The 14,259-nt window shown below is 51.7% G+C and overlaps 1 protein-coding gene across 1 annotated transcript in view; it reads right to left on the bottom strand.

Moving 5' to 3' along the window:
- Positions 1-14,259, bottom strand: part of LOC112975162 (hydrocephalus-inducing protein-like) — a 59,665-nt gene that overhangs the window by 11,018 nt on the left and 34,388 nt on the right. The window contains exons 19-33 of the mRNA XM_026084894.1: positions 13,677-13,868; positions 12,747-12,917; positions 10,681-10,874; positions 10,233-10,334; positions 9,704-9,887; positions 9,037-9,178; positions 7,540-7,708; positions 6,090-6,743; positions 5,131-5,343; positions 4,135-4,337; positions 3,723-3,905; positions 3,263-3,382; positions 1,727-1,886; positions 1,460-1,632; positions 627-825 (exon numbers count right to left, since the gene is read on the bottom strand). Coding sequence (XP_025940679.1) covers positions 627-825; positions 1,460-1,632; positions 1,727-1,886; positions 3,263-3,382; positions 3,723-3,905; positions 4,135-4,337; positions 5,131-5,343; positions 6,090-6,743; positions 7,540-7,708; positions 9,037-9,178; positions 9,704-9,887; positions 10,233-10,334; positions 10,681-10,874; positions 12,747-12,917; positions 13,677-13,868 — 3,059 coding nt within the window. The remainder of the gene's footprint in view (positions 1-626; positions 826-1,459; positions 1,633-1,726; positions 1,887-3,262; positions 3,383-3,722; positions 3,906-4,134; positions 4,338-5,130; positions 5,344-6,089; positions 6,744-7,539; positions 7,709-9,036; positions 9,179-9,703; positions 9,888-10,232; positions 10,335-10,680; positions 10,875-12,746; positions 12,918-13,676; positions 13,869-14,259) is intronic.

Below are 14,259 nucleotides of genomic sequence, written 5' to 3'. Positions count from 1 at the left end.
CCCCCTCCTCTCCAAAACTGTGTGTGGTCACCCACACAGCCTGCTGGGAGCAGTTCCTGGTCTCTGTTAAYGCTTGAACATGCTTGCCCGTTGTCTAGCAGGGTGCCAGGGAGTGTGCTGAAGTCTGGACAACCAAGGGACAGCACTCAGCCGTGCACCACGGCCCTGTTTACTGCAGTAGAAAGGCTCAGGATGCAGCCTCATGATCAAGACTTGAGCCATGCAGTTAGCACATGGTTGTCCAGGGTGACATGGATGCTAAGGGATGCACAGCATATTCCGGCAAACGCAATTTGAGGCAGTGGAAGTCATGGAGATAGCACCGTTGTGTCTGGCAGGTACATCTCTTCCTGCCTCCACTGTATGCTTACTTAATGAAGCTCAGCTATAAGGGCACCCTCGTAGTCACTTAGTTTTCAAAAACAATCCTTCAGTGAGAGTTCCCTGCTGCTAACGGTCTGGCCCCCCAGATGACGCAGGTAGAAAGGAATCTCACTGAAGGCCCATCCCTTCGCCCTGTTTGCAGGGGACCCTTCAAGTACAGAGTCTCCATCCCAAAGAAAAGGCAGGTGAGCAGGGCTGATCACTCTGCCCTGCTTTGCCAGGGAGGGTGCACTCCACCTCACCTCTAGTCGGATGGTCTTCTTAACATTGAGAACCTTCGAGGCCTTGAAATGTAGCTGCAGACTAAACGTCGTATAGGGGCCAATGATGCCGTGGTCTTGTGACACGCAGAAATCCTCGCCAAGGCTCTCCACCCCATTAAGCCTCCAGACTGCAGGCAGCGGGGTGCTATTTTGCAGGACCAGTGTCTTGCTGTCCTTCCTGCAGAGACAGGAAGACGCTCAGCACTGGTTCCTCGAGGGGCACTTTGAAAGCGGTTTAGGGGCAGCCTATCACATGTATGAAATCATGCAGCCTCACAGTAGTTAAGTGTCTTCTATTTCCAAATCACAAGCCTGGGAGAGCCAGGTCCTGGGAGACAGYGGGGCATTAAAATTGTGTCCAACAGAAGGGAAATAAGGAGGAGCAACCGGACTGTTGCTGTGCTGTATCTTGTCTGCTGGTTTAGCTCTGGCTCTCCAATTCCCCTGGGAAACAGAGTGACTCTGAAGTAGCTGTGGGACAGGATGGCTCAGATCCTGTCACAGCACACGGATGAAAGATTTCTCCAGCTCGTCTAGCTGGAACGAACTGATGCGAGCACTGGAGCACGTGCGGCTCTGGTGTGGACAAGGACGCCCATCTCACAGTGTTTCTGGGGGGTACAGAGCCAGCAGCCATCGTGGCATATCCAGGCCTCARTGAGGAATGGTTAGCAAGGGACTGGGAAGAGCTGGAGGAGGAGGGATGTCAGTGCAGCCTCCAACCCAAGCGGCCACACAGGTAGGAAGAGAAACTAAAGAGGAGCTTGCCGACCGCTCTCGTCCTAGGCACAGCGGCACATGGGATGACCGACCTGTGCAGAAGCAGYTTGTCAAAATGCAGCTGTTTGCAGTTGAGTCCCAGCTCCAGCCTCACTCCATGGCAGCACAGGCGGAAGACCACCGGCTCGGGGTTGTCCTTAATACAGCAGACAAGGTTGTCTTCCACAATGCCAGAGAAAGTGGGGTATGCCCAAATGGTCAGCTCCTGGCCCAGTCCCCGCAAAGAGAAATACAGAAATGCATTCAGTGAGTGGGAGGAACGGCTGCCAGGCACAGCTGCCTTATCTGCCCTCTCCTACCTGCTTCTCATTAGCTTTCAGTGTCATCCTGGGAGGCTCGAAGAGGAACGTGTCTGCGTTGGCATCGTGCTCCAAGAAGAAATGCACCTCTGCTTCCAAGGGGGTGATGTTGAGGATGGTTATCTTCTCACAGTTACTGGGATAGCGAAGCGCCTTGTACCTGCCCACAAGAGGAGAAAGGGCTGCAGCAGAGACCCTCGGACCGTTGCCTTCCCCACACATTGGGGCAAGCACCATGCCTTGGCAGCAGGAGGCTGCTCTGAATAGTCTCACCAGGAAGACCATGGTCTAACAAGCAGGCTAAGAAAAAGGAGCACTTTCAGGGGCACGTTGTGCCGTCTCTGTGTGCTGCACCCTCTTCCATTACTTCAAGGTCTGCACCACTACCAGGTACCTTTATCTCAGAAGCATGACACAGGCCACTTAAAGAAAGAGCGTTTTGCRAAATATAAATTCAGAGGTGACTGGAAAATAAAAATAAGTCGGGCACATGTTTTTTTTTYCCCTCTCTTTTTGTTTGGTTTCCTTCCCTGCAGGGTATAAAGAAATGCTTTTGAAAAGAGCTTTTAAAAATAGTGCACCTTTTCTGCTTCAGAAAAGTCAACCCTTATGTTTCAAGGGTTTTCTCAAAATCTTAGGGGAAGAAATAGAAAGGATGAATTCCCAGGAGGAAAGCTGAATTTAACAATGTCCRTTTTCTAAAGTGTAAAATAGTATTTGGAGCTAAATGGTTAAAAAAGCAAACAGAAGCCCAAGACCATTCATCAGCCTGGCTAGAGATTCTCTTTTGTTTTTAAATGGTTTTGATTTCATTTCCTTGGACTGTCAAAATACCACTARCTCTCCAGGGCTCTCAGGAAGACAAGAACTTCTCTTCTAATACTAAAAAAGAGTAAAGTTAAAAATAGAAATAGGCCAGCAGCTACAATGACAACTTTTTTAGRCAGACTTTATCCAGCAGTAAGGATCAGGGAAATGTAAATCCCATTTTTATTGCTCTGCAGGTCACACACAAACATTGGCAGGCCAAAACATAAAGTCTCACTAATATTAGAGATTATTCAATGATTTATAATAAACATCAGCAGAATAATTGCTACTTCAATCTATCAGTAGACCTCAAAACAGTTTAAAAAAGCACCATAAATTGCATTTCCTAAGTGGGGAAGTGAGACATGGAGGGAGGACACAAGTTGCTCCAACTAATTATGCTGGAAGCGGAGTTGGGACCCAAACAAACCTTGCAGGTCGCAGCATGGTGCTCTGGCCCCTGAGGCACCCCACCAGGTAGGAACATCAGCTCCATCGCTCCCCAGCTCCTCCAAGACATGTGTGCCTGCTATTTGCTAAAGTTCATATATCTGTGGCCCTTCTCTGTTATCTCCAAGTCCCTTCCTGGGGCCACCCCAAATTCTGCCACTGGAACAGCCTCTCTCCAAATGTATCCACCACCACCCAGGCCCTGGTGATCCCCAAAGCTCACTCTGAGCAGGTCACACATTGGGCTGCTCACTAGTCGGCTGGGGGGGCACGTACCACTGTCTTGACTTCCCGCAGAGCAGCGGCCCAAAGTGGAATACACCYGTGTCCATGACATACTGCTTGAAGATGATGTCATCGTGTGCCTTGCTCTTCCTCCGGTGAGGAAACACCACCCTAGGAAGAGAAAATGGTGGAGGAACAGCTACAGAGATGCTGTAGGTCAAAAACCTGGTCAGAAGGCCATAACCCCGTCCCCTAATATTGGCTGAGCTCCAAGCGTGGGAAGAGATGCTCGGCTGCTCAGGCAACACACACTGCCCAAACTGCTGCTTCCGGCCTTCCCAGCATAAGGCGTCAGGCCAGATGGGCCTGTCTCTGGGAACGGGCAGGCCAGAGGGTCTCAGGGGAGATGTAACGTGGTGGGGAAGGTGGTAGCTGAGCTGCAAGGTGCACCCCAGGCTGTGAGTTCGGGAGGATCTGTCTGAGGGAGGCCGTGCAGGCAGGCAGGTCTTACCGGGGGTCCTGGCAGATGGTGGGATACACGCACGTGCCCCTGCAGAACAGCTGGTACAGTCGGCGCGTCCCCAGGACCTCAAAGTTAAACGTCTGATCAAATTGGCCTGGCACGATGGAGCTGAAATGTATCTTCAGGACAACCTCCCCGTGGGCCGGCACGATCCACCGGAAGTTGGTCAGTCTGGCAGTTTAAAGAGGAAATTTCAGACCTTGTTGAGGAGGAGGATTGCAGGTGCACCAGTCCCTGGCCTGGGCATCCGCTCATCCTGCTGTCCTAGCGTCCGAGTGAGTGGCTGGGCAGGAGCAGCCCGCTGCAGAGGGACTGGAGGAGGCTCCCCCTGAGCTGGGGCAACCTGGACCAGGTGGGACAGCCGTAGGAACCATTTCCTCCCTCTGCTCTCACAGCTCACCTAACGATTTTCCCCAGGGACGAGTCCCTGCTGACGTTGCTTTGGTCTGCATCAGCGTGACGTGTCAGCACTCCTGACGCCGGTCCCTGCAGGCCTCTCTTGCCCCGGCTGGTGCTGCGCTTCTCCCTCGAAGACTCCCGGCTGCCCTCCGCTTTCTCCTTCCTCGCCCTTCCTCTGGTGGGGGTGACCCGCTCCTCTGGCACCTTAGCACCACAGAGGGAAAGAAAGGGGATAGAGAAGTGACACCAGCCCCAAAATACCTCCATCCTGGAGAGGAAGGTGCAAGTTTGTTAACAAACAGGAGAGAGAATAAACAACCAGGCTCTACTCCACACTGGTTTCCTGTCTTCTGCTCAGTTCTTTGTCCTTCCTCATCAGACTTGGTTCTGCCTAGGAAAAATCTTTCCTTGCCCAAAACCTCTCCTTGGCCACAAAACTCAGTGTAGAGCCACAGGCTTCCTGTTCATTATTCTTGAAGTGATTTGAATGTTATTTTGCTTTTCTTCCCTTTCCAATCCACCCCCACCGTTGTGAGCTGACTCTGAGAAACTCAGCTAAACCACAGCAGTTTTGAAAAGCGAAGCTGAGAGCGGGTTTAGGTGAGTTTTTTCTTCTTTTACAGAATGGCCCTATGTCTCAAACAGAGCTGCGGTTCTTGGGCAGAGGGTGACAACAGGGCTGCGGGGAAGGGGGGAACTCAGCTGGCCATTTTGGGCAGTTGGGCACCCAGCCCGTGTCCCTGTGAAGCTGCAATAACTGTCCTTGAACTGGGCAGCCACAAAAGCCTATAGCCAGCAGCTACACATGGGGGGTTTCTGGTCATGCCAAGGCCTACATCCTCCCTGAAAACGAAGCTCTTCCAGTTGAATCAGGCCATGCTGATGCTGGCCTGGATCCTGGCAGGCATGGGGCCTGGTCATTCTTCCACTACTCATCTCCTTCTGAATCTCACCTGTCCCTCCATGCCCCCCTCCAGCCCAGCCCTCGTCCTGCTACCTTTGCTGCAGGTGTGACGAGGGCATCCATGAGACTCTCTGTATCCTTCTTTTCTTCTTCTGCAGTCGCACCTTCTGGTGCAACAAAGACAAAGTGCTGGAGGGCTTCGCCCGCCGCCGGGGCCGTCCGCTTCTCTGGGTAGCGGATCACAGAGTAAAAAGCAGTAGGAGGAATGGGAGGTCCTGAGGGACCCAGTCCCAGGCTATCCAGGATCTAAAGCATAAGAGAAAATCCCATTCATACGTCAGTCACCATCATCCTCCTGCTCCTTCCTCAAGGCACTGAGCTGCTGGGGACATTTTTTTAAATGGAGTACAGTGCTTTTTGATGCCTAGTGAGGTGGACAGGTTCCAGAGCGGTGCCAGGACCTGCCAGTGGGACCTAGAGAGAAATCTCACCCTGAGTAACACAACTGTAAGGACCAACAACCGTGACTTGCCCTGCCCTGAGACCATTTCTATTGATTCCTCAACCAGGAAAGCCTGTGGGGGAGGAACAGGCAGGACGCTTGAACAGAGAGTGCGGGACATGAGTAAAGGCAGAAGGAATGCAGAGCAAGTGAAGAGGCATATGAGGAAGTGGGGAACAAAAGGGGAAGAGCAAGGACTGCGATGGCGATAAAGAATATCACTTCTCACTCACCTGAGCGGTTCAAGGCCCTGTCCCATCTGGGTTAGCTTCCTCATCTCTCTGTGCCACGCCAGTCACCATTTTACACAGGGAGATGAAGCAAGAAGACTRCTTATATGCCATGTTCTCAGCCACACAGGGCAACAAGCTCTCTCTTTCTGCCCCTCTGGGGTTGCTGAGAACTGCCCAGTCACATGGCTGCTGCAGAGCCCTTGTGGAAGATGGTCAGCAGCCTGGACAAAGCTCTGTGCCATTGTCACCTGCCAGGAGATGATGCACCAGAGCCCAGACCATGGCCGGCTCAACACCCAAACCCCTCAGGGCTTTACCTGCTCTACATCTGGCAGCTTGCCACTCTCCAGGATCTTCTTCCCACTGGCATCTTCTGAGCTCAGCACCTGGATGTCCAAGCAGGGCACTCTGGCATCCTGGTCTTTGCCTGCCCCTTCTGCACCTTCCTTTTCCTGCTCAGATAACTTGGAGTCCTCAAGGGCCTTCAGTTTTTCCAGGCGCTCCTTCTCCAGGCGTTCTTTCTCCAGGTGCTCCTTCTCCAGGCGTTCCTTCTCCAGTCGCTTCCTCTCTCTGTCCTTCTGACTGCTGCAGCTGGATGAAGACTGGCGCTGCTCTTCTGCTTCAGGCTGGACCTCCTCTTGGTCCAGAGGGGAAAGCAGGATACCCTGAACTCGGTCCCAGAACGACAAAATATGAGCGATGCCCTTCTGTGAGGCCTCGTAGAGCTTAAACCTCAGGGCCAAGCTCTTCTCAATGTCATTCAGAGCCTCTTTTTCGGTTCTGTCCTGTTCTGGGTCTGCGGGCGACACAGCCACCACTGGGCAGGCATCTGGCAGGCCAGTCTTGTTCCACTTTTTCTTATCTTCCTTGTCACCTGAAACAGAGTCTGAGTGCTCCTCTGCAGACCCCTTCCTGTCGTCCCCTTCGTTCAGCTTGGTATCAGAGCGACTGCTGGTGGAGGTGTTCATACCCTGGGAAGGAGGAGGGGGGAAAGAAAGTGAGCATTTCAAAGCACTAACTCAGACTCTGTGGGATGGTGATGATCTCTGCTGTAGTGTCCCAGAGCCTCAGGTGAGGACTGTGCTATATGCTCAACACATCCTGATTCAGAACGCAGTCCAGTTTAGCTCAGCTGAAACCAAACCTTCCCGCCAGCCAGACTGATGAGGAGTCCTTCAAACCAGCTGAAAAACAGAAGAGTTTTCCCAAACCAAACAGGGAACTTAAGACAACTCCTTTTTCCTAGGCAGTCCTCTGGGCTCATTTCTGGAGTGCTGAGCATCCCTGTGGCTGGCTGACACTTTGGGAAGTCTAGTTGCTAACAAATACTCAGGCCTGGCAGTATCTTCTGACAGACCCATAGGAAACAAACCCCATGTCCCAGACGGATCATGTCCCAGGGATGTAAGCCACTTGGATGTGGAGCGGGGAAAAAGGCTGACTAACTTGCTGGGACTAAAACTATCCAGGGCTTGATAATGAATGTACAGAATCACGTGCAGCCGTGACTCAAAGCCAGCATGATCCCAGAAAAGCAGCTGTCCTACAAACCTGAGGGATAACACCTCCTGTGAAGAAGCAGCACAAACATCAGCTGCTGTTCCTCTGCAGTCCCACTTCTTACTCACTGCCAGGTAGCCGTCCCTGGGCCAACCACTGCGTGTGACTGCTTGCAAGGGACTGGGCTGCTGGCTTTTTGTGGAACGAGGCAACTCAGTCATGAGGTCCCAAGGACTGTTACTCATCTCTATAAACATAACCACCCACCTGCCTGACTCCAAACTGTCTTTTCCTCCCCGAGGCAACGTCTTTTTCTTTTCCAAGATCTTTCTTCCACCGCTTAGCCTTCTTCTTCAGCTCTTCTTCCTTCTTTAGACATTCGAGTTCCTGCTGGTGCTTCTTTTCTTCAAGCTCTCGAGCCAGCCTCTCCATCTCCCTTCAGCAAGTCAAGCAGAAAACATCCCTGAGAGCCACCACTGGGAAATCTGGACTCGCTCAAATCCCAACTGGTTGTGGGCTTCATTCATTGACCCTGCAGCCAGGCAGAACTGTTAGATCACCTCAATGGACTTCCCACAACCTGGGGAGGTTGTGTACACCAAAACTGAGGAAAGGTGGGAAGGGATCTCTGGGGTCAGCAAATTGCAGGCTTGCTGTCATAAGCTCTAAATCTTGCAGGTCCTCTGATAAGGTTGTGCAGGTCCACCTGGACACCTCCAGTGCACTGCCAAAGACCGATTCACCATCTGGGCTGCTGGCTGAAGCCCTCTCTTGATTCCCAGTCTTAAATCAACTCACAAACCACTAACACGTACTTATCCCGGCACCAATACATATTTGGTTTATCCAGCCCTCCTCCTTGGGCATAACCTGCTCCTTAGTGAAAATAATCATATCACTTCAGCCTTTGTTTTCTGATTTATTACAGTCATGCAAAACAGGCTCTGAACAACCAGGTTTCCTGCCAGAACTCAGCTGTTAACGCTGAAAGCTTGTGCTCTCTGTCCTGGAAGTCATGGCAATTTGAAGCAGCCCTAGTGATCTCTTCCCAGGGAAGCAAACTTCTGTTTCAGCCCTTCTTTCAGTCAAAGCTGATGTTCGTGTAAGCAGGTCCCTATGTTCCCCCTAATTTCAGTGAGGAGGAACAATTCAGGGGAACAGTACAGGCTTACACTTATCATATACACCCTCCTGCATATGGCTGCTTTGCTGAATGAGAGCCTCTCCCATGCTCACCTTCAGCTACAAGTATGTTTTATGGCTGGTGTCACTCACTAAGGACAACCCCATGAGACCAATATTGCAAGGACTTAATCTATGGCAGGACTGGTATCCAAACCAACCCAGCACAGTGGTGCCTCACAGGGATTCATACCATGATCCCTTTTGTTAAGGGAAGAAGGAGAGGTGGGGAGTCAACACAGTTGACTTAGAGATGCCTATTAGTTCAGCGGCAAGGTAAGCACAGTGCCCAGCTCTCTGAAGCCAGTGTCTAAGGCAGAGGGCTCTTGGCTAAATCAGAGAGAAGATGCTTCACATCTCACTGGAGGAAACTCTTTCCTCTGTCAGGAACAGACCTTCCTCGTGCCATCTGTGAGAGAGGCTTTTGGCCTTCCCTCCATATTCCCTCTGAGTCCACCCAAGGTCTCTGGCAAACTGGCTGTATCCAGCATGGCACAGGGAAGGGAAGAGAGGAGCAGGCCTATGCTTGGGCTCCTGTGCAGAGACAGGAGCTGGGATGCTGCCCACGGAAGGGTCACAGACCTCTTTTTCCTCTCACGCAGGACTTGTCGCAGCTCGTTATCAAACTGACTTTTCTGCTCCTCGGTGAGGGCATCATATGCTTCCTCATCCATCTCCTGGAGACAGGCCTTCTCCCTCATGGCAGCTTCCTTCTGCTCCCGTTCTTCAGCACAGACCAGAGGAGAAATCATTAGCAACTGCAGCTGGAGCTTACCGTTGGCTGAGGATTCACAACTCCTGTCCAGCCCCAGCTCGTCATCCACCCATAGCCCTGCTCTGGTTACTGAACCCAAAGTTTGGTAATCCCCCAAGCTATTGTCAGTCAGCAGGTTCCTGTGCCTTGCCTGGCTCATGTACAGAACCCTGGAGACCATGGRACTCTGCCTTGCTCTGTGGGCTCACCCAGACCAGCACCATGGCACAGCTGGCCTGCAGCTAGGTATTAAGCCATGACAGTTTGCACTTGTGCCCAAGCTTTAAAATTAGAGACTATGAGATAAGTCTTACAGCCTCAGATCTAAAGCATTTTGCACACTGTGAAGCTGTATTTTAAGCAGCCACTGAAGACTGACTACACTGAGGCAGAAAGTTTCTTATGACTTCTACTGGTAATGTCCAGATAGACATATGAATAAGGTTAAGGGCTTGAAAGAGAACATTTGAGAGGTACTGAGATGAAGAATCTCACCTTCCTGCTCTTTTTTGTCCTTCTCCCTGGCTTTCATAGTAGCATAATCCCGGAACAGGTTCACAAAATAGATGTGAGGTCGATTGTTGATAGCTCTGAGTAGGCAAAGGAGAGCAGAAGGCATGTTGCGCGCAAAGACGGTCTCCAGGCCATCAAACACCACTCCCTGGTAGCAGTCACTCAGCTATGAATTAGGTCAAAAAGGAAGAGAAAGTCCACAATAGTGTGTTTGCAGCTTTCAGCTAGCAAACAAAACCAAACATCAAAGGACATCAGCCATCGTCCCAGGTGTTCCAGCTCTGACCTTCCCCTGCATGCTGCCAACTTACGGCGCAGTCTGAGCATCTGTGCAGCATGACTCAGGGCCCTTTGCCCAAGGGTCCCTGCACCCAGCCCAGGACTCCCACCGTCAGTGAATACAGATCTCTTCTCTCTCTGCCTTGCTGTCCCGCCTTGTCTCTCTATAGTAGGAACATTTTTATCCCAACCCCCCTGACTTAGACGGCAGACCAGGTGAGACCTGCCATACCTGCATCCTCTCCGAGAGGATGGTCACCAGCAGGTCCTCAGGAAGCACGCAGGTCCTAGCAGCCGTCTCTCCCGCTACATTGGCATTGGCGGTCATACATTGCTGCATAGGAAGGCAGGGGATGGGGCTGGGTGAGGCCTGCAACGCTTATCATCACAAGAAAAATAAAACAATTCTGAGAACCCCAAGCAATCCCAACTGCTGAGTCTTCTGGCCTTGGAGCTGGTCTCTCTCGCTAGTGAGAGACCTTCTAGAGACAAAGCTGCATGCCAGCAGCTCCAGGTGACAACCCTGGAGGGCACATCCCTGGGCGAACGTGAACAGAGGGCGCTCAGGCTGGGGGCTGCCCCCACTCTTAACAGCCCCTTCACTTCTCAGCGCAGTTCAAACGCAATTGAAATATCCCATGGATTTACCAGCACGGATGCCTTTTTGCATGTRAGCCAACCTGAGCCATTTGGTGCTGCTTCTGGGGCTGGGGTGTGTGGCCCTCCGTCTTCCCCTTGCCCCTTCCCAGGCTCCCCCGGCCTTGGGCAGCGGAGGGCTGCAGGCCGTTTTTGCCCTCGGAGCCACACGGACTGTTGCCGGGGCTGCGCTTGGTCTCTGCGCTGAGCGGCAAGCTGCAGAGATCTGTGTGTTGACCTGCGGAGGAGACAGAGCAGTTAGCGGGACCGGAGACGGGCGCTGCAGAGACACAGCGAGTGCATCCTCAGCGCCTGCTCCTGGTGGGAGGAAGGCCTGCCAGGCGCTAGCTGGCTGCCAGCCTCAGGGATGGGGTAGAGATTACAGTCCCTGAAGCTTTCCAGAAGAAGCTCCCAGGCTGATTCCCATTTTTTTAGCATGATGAAATACACCACTGGATATTGAGTCGTAAAGCCAGAGACTTTTAATGCTCTTTCAACCATGAGATCAGAGTTACAAAAGCCAGCGTGAGCAGGAAAACAGCAATGCGGAGGGAATGCACGCATGTTTATCAGTTAGGCAGTCACTGTCCCTACCTGGAAACCGCAAATCAAAAGGAAATAAGCCTTACTGGCTGGCCAGGGATCTGAGAAAAGGGCCTCACCCTGCAGGGCTTAGAGCACCAGCTGCTCACCAAAAGTCACCAGACTCATGCGGAAAACAGCATAAGACTCACGAGCCGCCCAGCCCTGAGAGCATATATAGAAGCACTGAGGAAAATGTCTGGAGACGGGGAAAAGAGTTGATTTGCAGTTGATTAAACTGTTTGTGCCTCATCCGAAACTCCTCAGAGAGGTTGTTATTTGTTTTCTCTGATGTTTGTGAAACCACAGTCAAAGATGGTCACCTAGTGCTTAATGAGCCACTCCAGAGGGGTTTCTTCCGTGTTAAAATGGGCAGCGTTTCTGCCTGATGGCCACGAGAAGCAGATTAGCTTCGGCCCTGAGGAAATACAAAAAGCCCTGGGAAAAATATAGGTGTGCTTCATTGCTCTTAGGAAAAGGAACACATGCCAAGTGCTGCATGAAATTAGGAGCAGAAAAAGGTGCCCCTATATGAGCCCCTATAATAAGAGAGATCTTTAATTACCAGAGACAGTTTATGAAATGGCTTTGCATTTCTGCAGATGCTGCACCACTGTTCCCTAGAACAGGCAGGAGCTGTCAAAAGCCCCTTCTCCTTATGGGGAGAAAATGGAAAAAGTGGATGATTGGGGTGGGTTTCTGAAGTGCTGCTCTGGGCCCAGCTTTTCACTGGGCTGAAGGCTTACCAGCATCCTCTGTGTCCTTGTGGGCCTGACCTACTGCAGCCCTGATACACAGCTCCCGTGCATGGAGCCCTGCCAAACTGGCCCTCTCAGAGATGGCTTCTGTCACCACCAAGTCGATGGACAAGCAGGCAGCACCATAGTATTTAGACACGGCAACCGCTGCTGACGTCTTTCCTTTAGAGAGAGGAACATTGCTTGGGGGACACTTGCACATGAGGCATTTTCACATACATACCCTCGGAGAGATGCTCTGAGAGGCCCCAGAAGAGGATTTCAAAGTTTCAAGGGCAGTCGGAAAGCAATTGCTCCTTTAGGGGAAATCAACAGAGAGRTGGCTAGAAATGTCCTCCTCTAGAGATGGGGGGACCATCTCCAACTCCTGTTCAGCTACTGCCACCTGAGGACCTCATCACTTGGGGTTACCTCAGTCCTGGGCCAGGGCCTGGTTTCAAGCCCTGTCCCAAAACCACTCAGACAGTTGGCGCTTTCTCAGGCAATGCCTGGGCATGGTTTCGGGGCTGGTACAGGCTAGGGACTGCTCCCRCTAGGCAATTTGGATACGGTCACCCTGTCTGGGGGAATGAGAGCTTAGCTGTAAGGGCACAACATGTGCTGTGCCACTTGCGCTGGCTAGACAAAGGCCTGGGACCTTTTAATGGACTAGCAGAGCTGTGGTCTACCTCACTTCATGCTGAAAGTGGTTATCAATCAAGTGCCAGGGCCCACCAGGACGTCTCTTGCCCTGTCCCCTTCCTCGCAGCYGAGGGCTGCAGCCCACACACCTGTCAGGGGCGCCCCGTGGATGATGACGACAATCCCTCTGCGGTTTCGGGCCGCGCGACCTTCTGGAGAGATATCGATGCCAAGGTGGCGAGCAATGGCTCTTGTGATGGGGCTGTTGTCTAATTCTCCCACGTCCTCGTTGCTGCCAGCGTGTTTTTGCTGATGCTCCGCTACAGAGAACCAGGTGTAAAAATGAGCCTCCTTCATACCAGTGATTCTGACCATCTTTCCCATGCCCTCAGATCCTGGGGAGGGGAGACTCTGCCAAAACCCACGTCACACACAGGACCTCCCCCTGCCCTTTCCTTAGACTTATACAGATCAGGGTCAGCCCTAAATGCTGTCAAAGATTCCTGCACTGGCTGTTGAAGTGTAGTAAATGGGGTGGCCAAGAGAGGAAAGAAAAGGCACCTGACAATACCTAAAAGGACTGGACCAAATCTCTTTCTACAAACTGTTGCATTGTCCTCATGTGAGTTTTGTCTAGAGACCTTCTGAATAAGTGGGGGACGTGCAGAAACAGGCATTTTATGCAGTCGCAAAGGAGAGGCTCTGTTTGGGGGCCAAATGGTTCTCCTGTCAGGGCAGGCAGGCACTGGGGACTTCTCCCCGCCTGCGAGTCTGCAGCACAAAGCAGCTCTCCTCCTCCAGGGTTCCTTTGCCTCAGAGATAGATGCTTCGGGACCAGGAGATCTGACTGTGCTTTTATTTTACAATCAACAGCATTTGCAAAGAGCTCTTAGAAGACCACTGAAAGGATCCCAGGATCCTACATGGACTTTGTGTGTAAGAGAGCATTCAGGGCCACAGGAGCAAAGATGACACAGAAGCAAGGCTGCACTGAAGGGATGGAGATGACACTGAAGTCCTCCACTGAGGTCCTTTTGCCACAATGGACTTGAAACAGGTGAAAAGCTCTGGGTTATTACCTGGCTTGTGTCCTTCCTCAACACCTTCATCCTCCTCTTTTTCATGTTCCAATTTAAATTCCACCCTGTTGGACTGGTTTTCATCAAAAAAGGAGGAGGGAATGATGGAGGTGTGGGATGAGACAGTATGAACAACCCCAGCAGAGTACTTTCCTCCTTGATCTGAGAGAGACTGTCTGTCTTCAGAGTTTTCTGAGGAGAAAGGATGGGATAGGGAAGATAATGATGAGCATGGCCAGGCAAGGCTGCCCTTTGACATTTGCCACTTTGCACTGTCACATGCAAGAGGAAAATTTCCCAAGCAGGGAGATTCCCAAGGCACTCAGAAGCCTGTCCAGGCCTCAGCTGGGTGTCTCTGCCCTTAGGAGAATTTTGGTTCCCAGCTTTTGCTGCCAGGAATGAGCAGATATAAAATATGACAGCTGGTGATATTACACCTGGTCCTACAATTGGCCAAAGAACTCATCCAATCCTACTCTTTGTGGCTGAAGGACACAAGGGGATATTCTGATCCTTCAGGATTTATTTTCCCAGTCCATGGCAGGCAGAGATGAGCTTGCTCTGGTGGCACTCAAGGCTGGTA

This window comes from Apteryx rowi, unplaced genomic scaffold (assembly GCF_003343035.1).
Source record: "Apteryx rowi isolate R43461 unplaced genomic scaffold, aptRow1 scaffold_653, whole genome shotgun sequence".
Lineage (NCBI taxonomy): Eukaryota > Metazoa > Chordata > Aves > Apterygiformes > Apterygidae > Apteryx > Apteryx rowi.
Note: the sequence above shows the minus strand (reverse complement) of the source record. Positions and strands in the feature narration are given on the sequence as shown.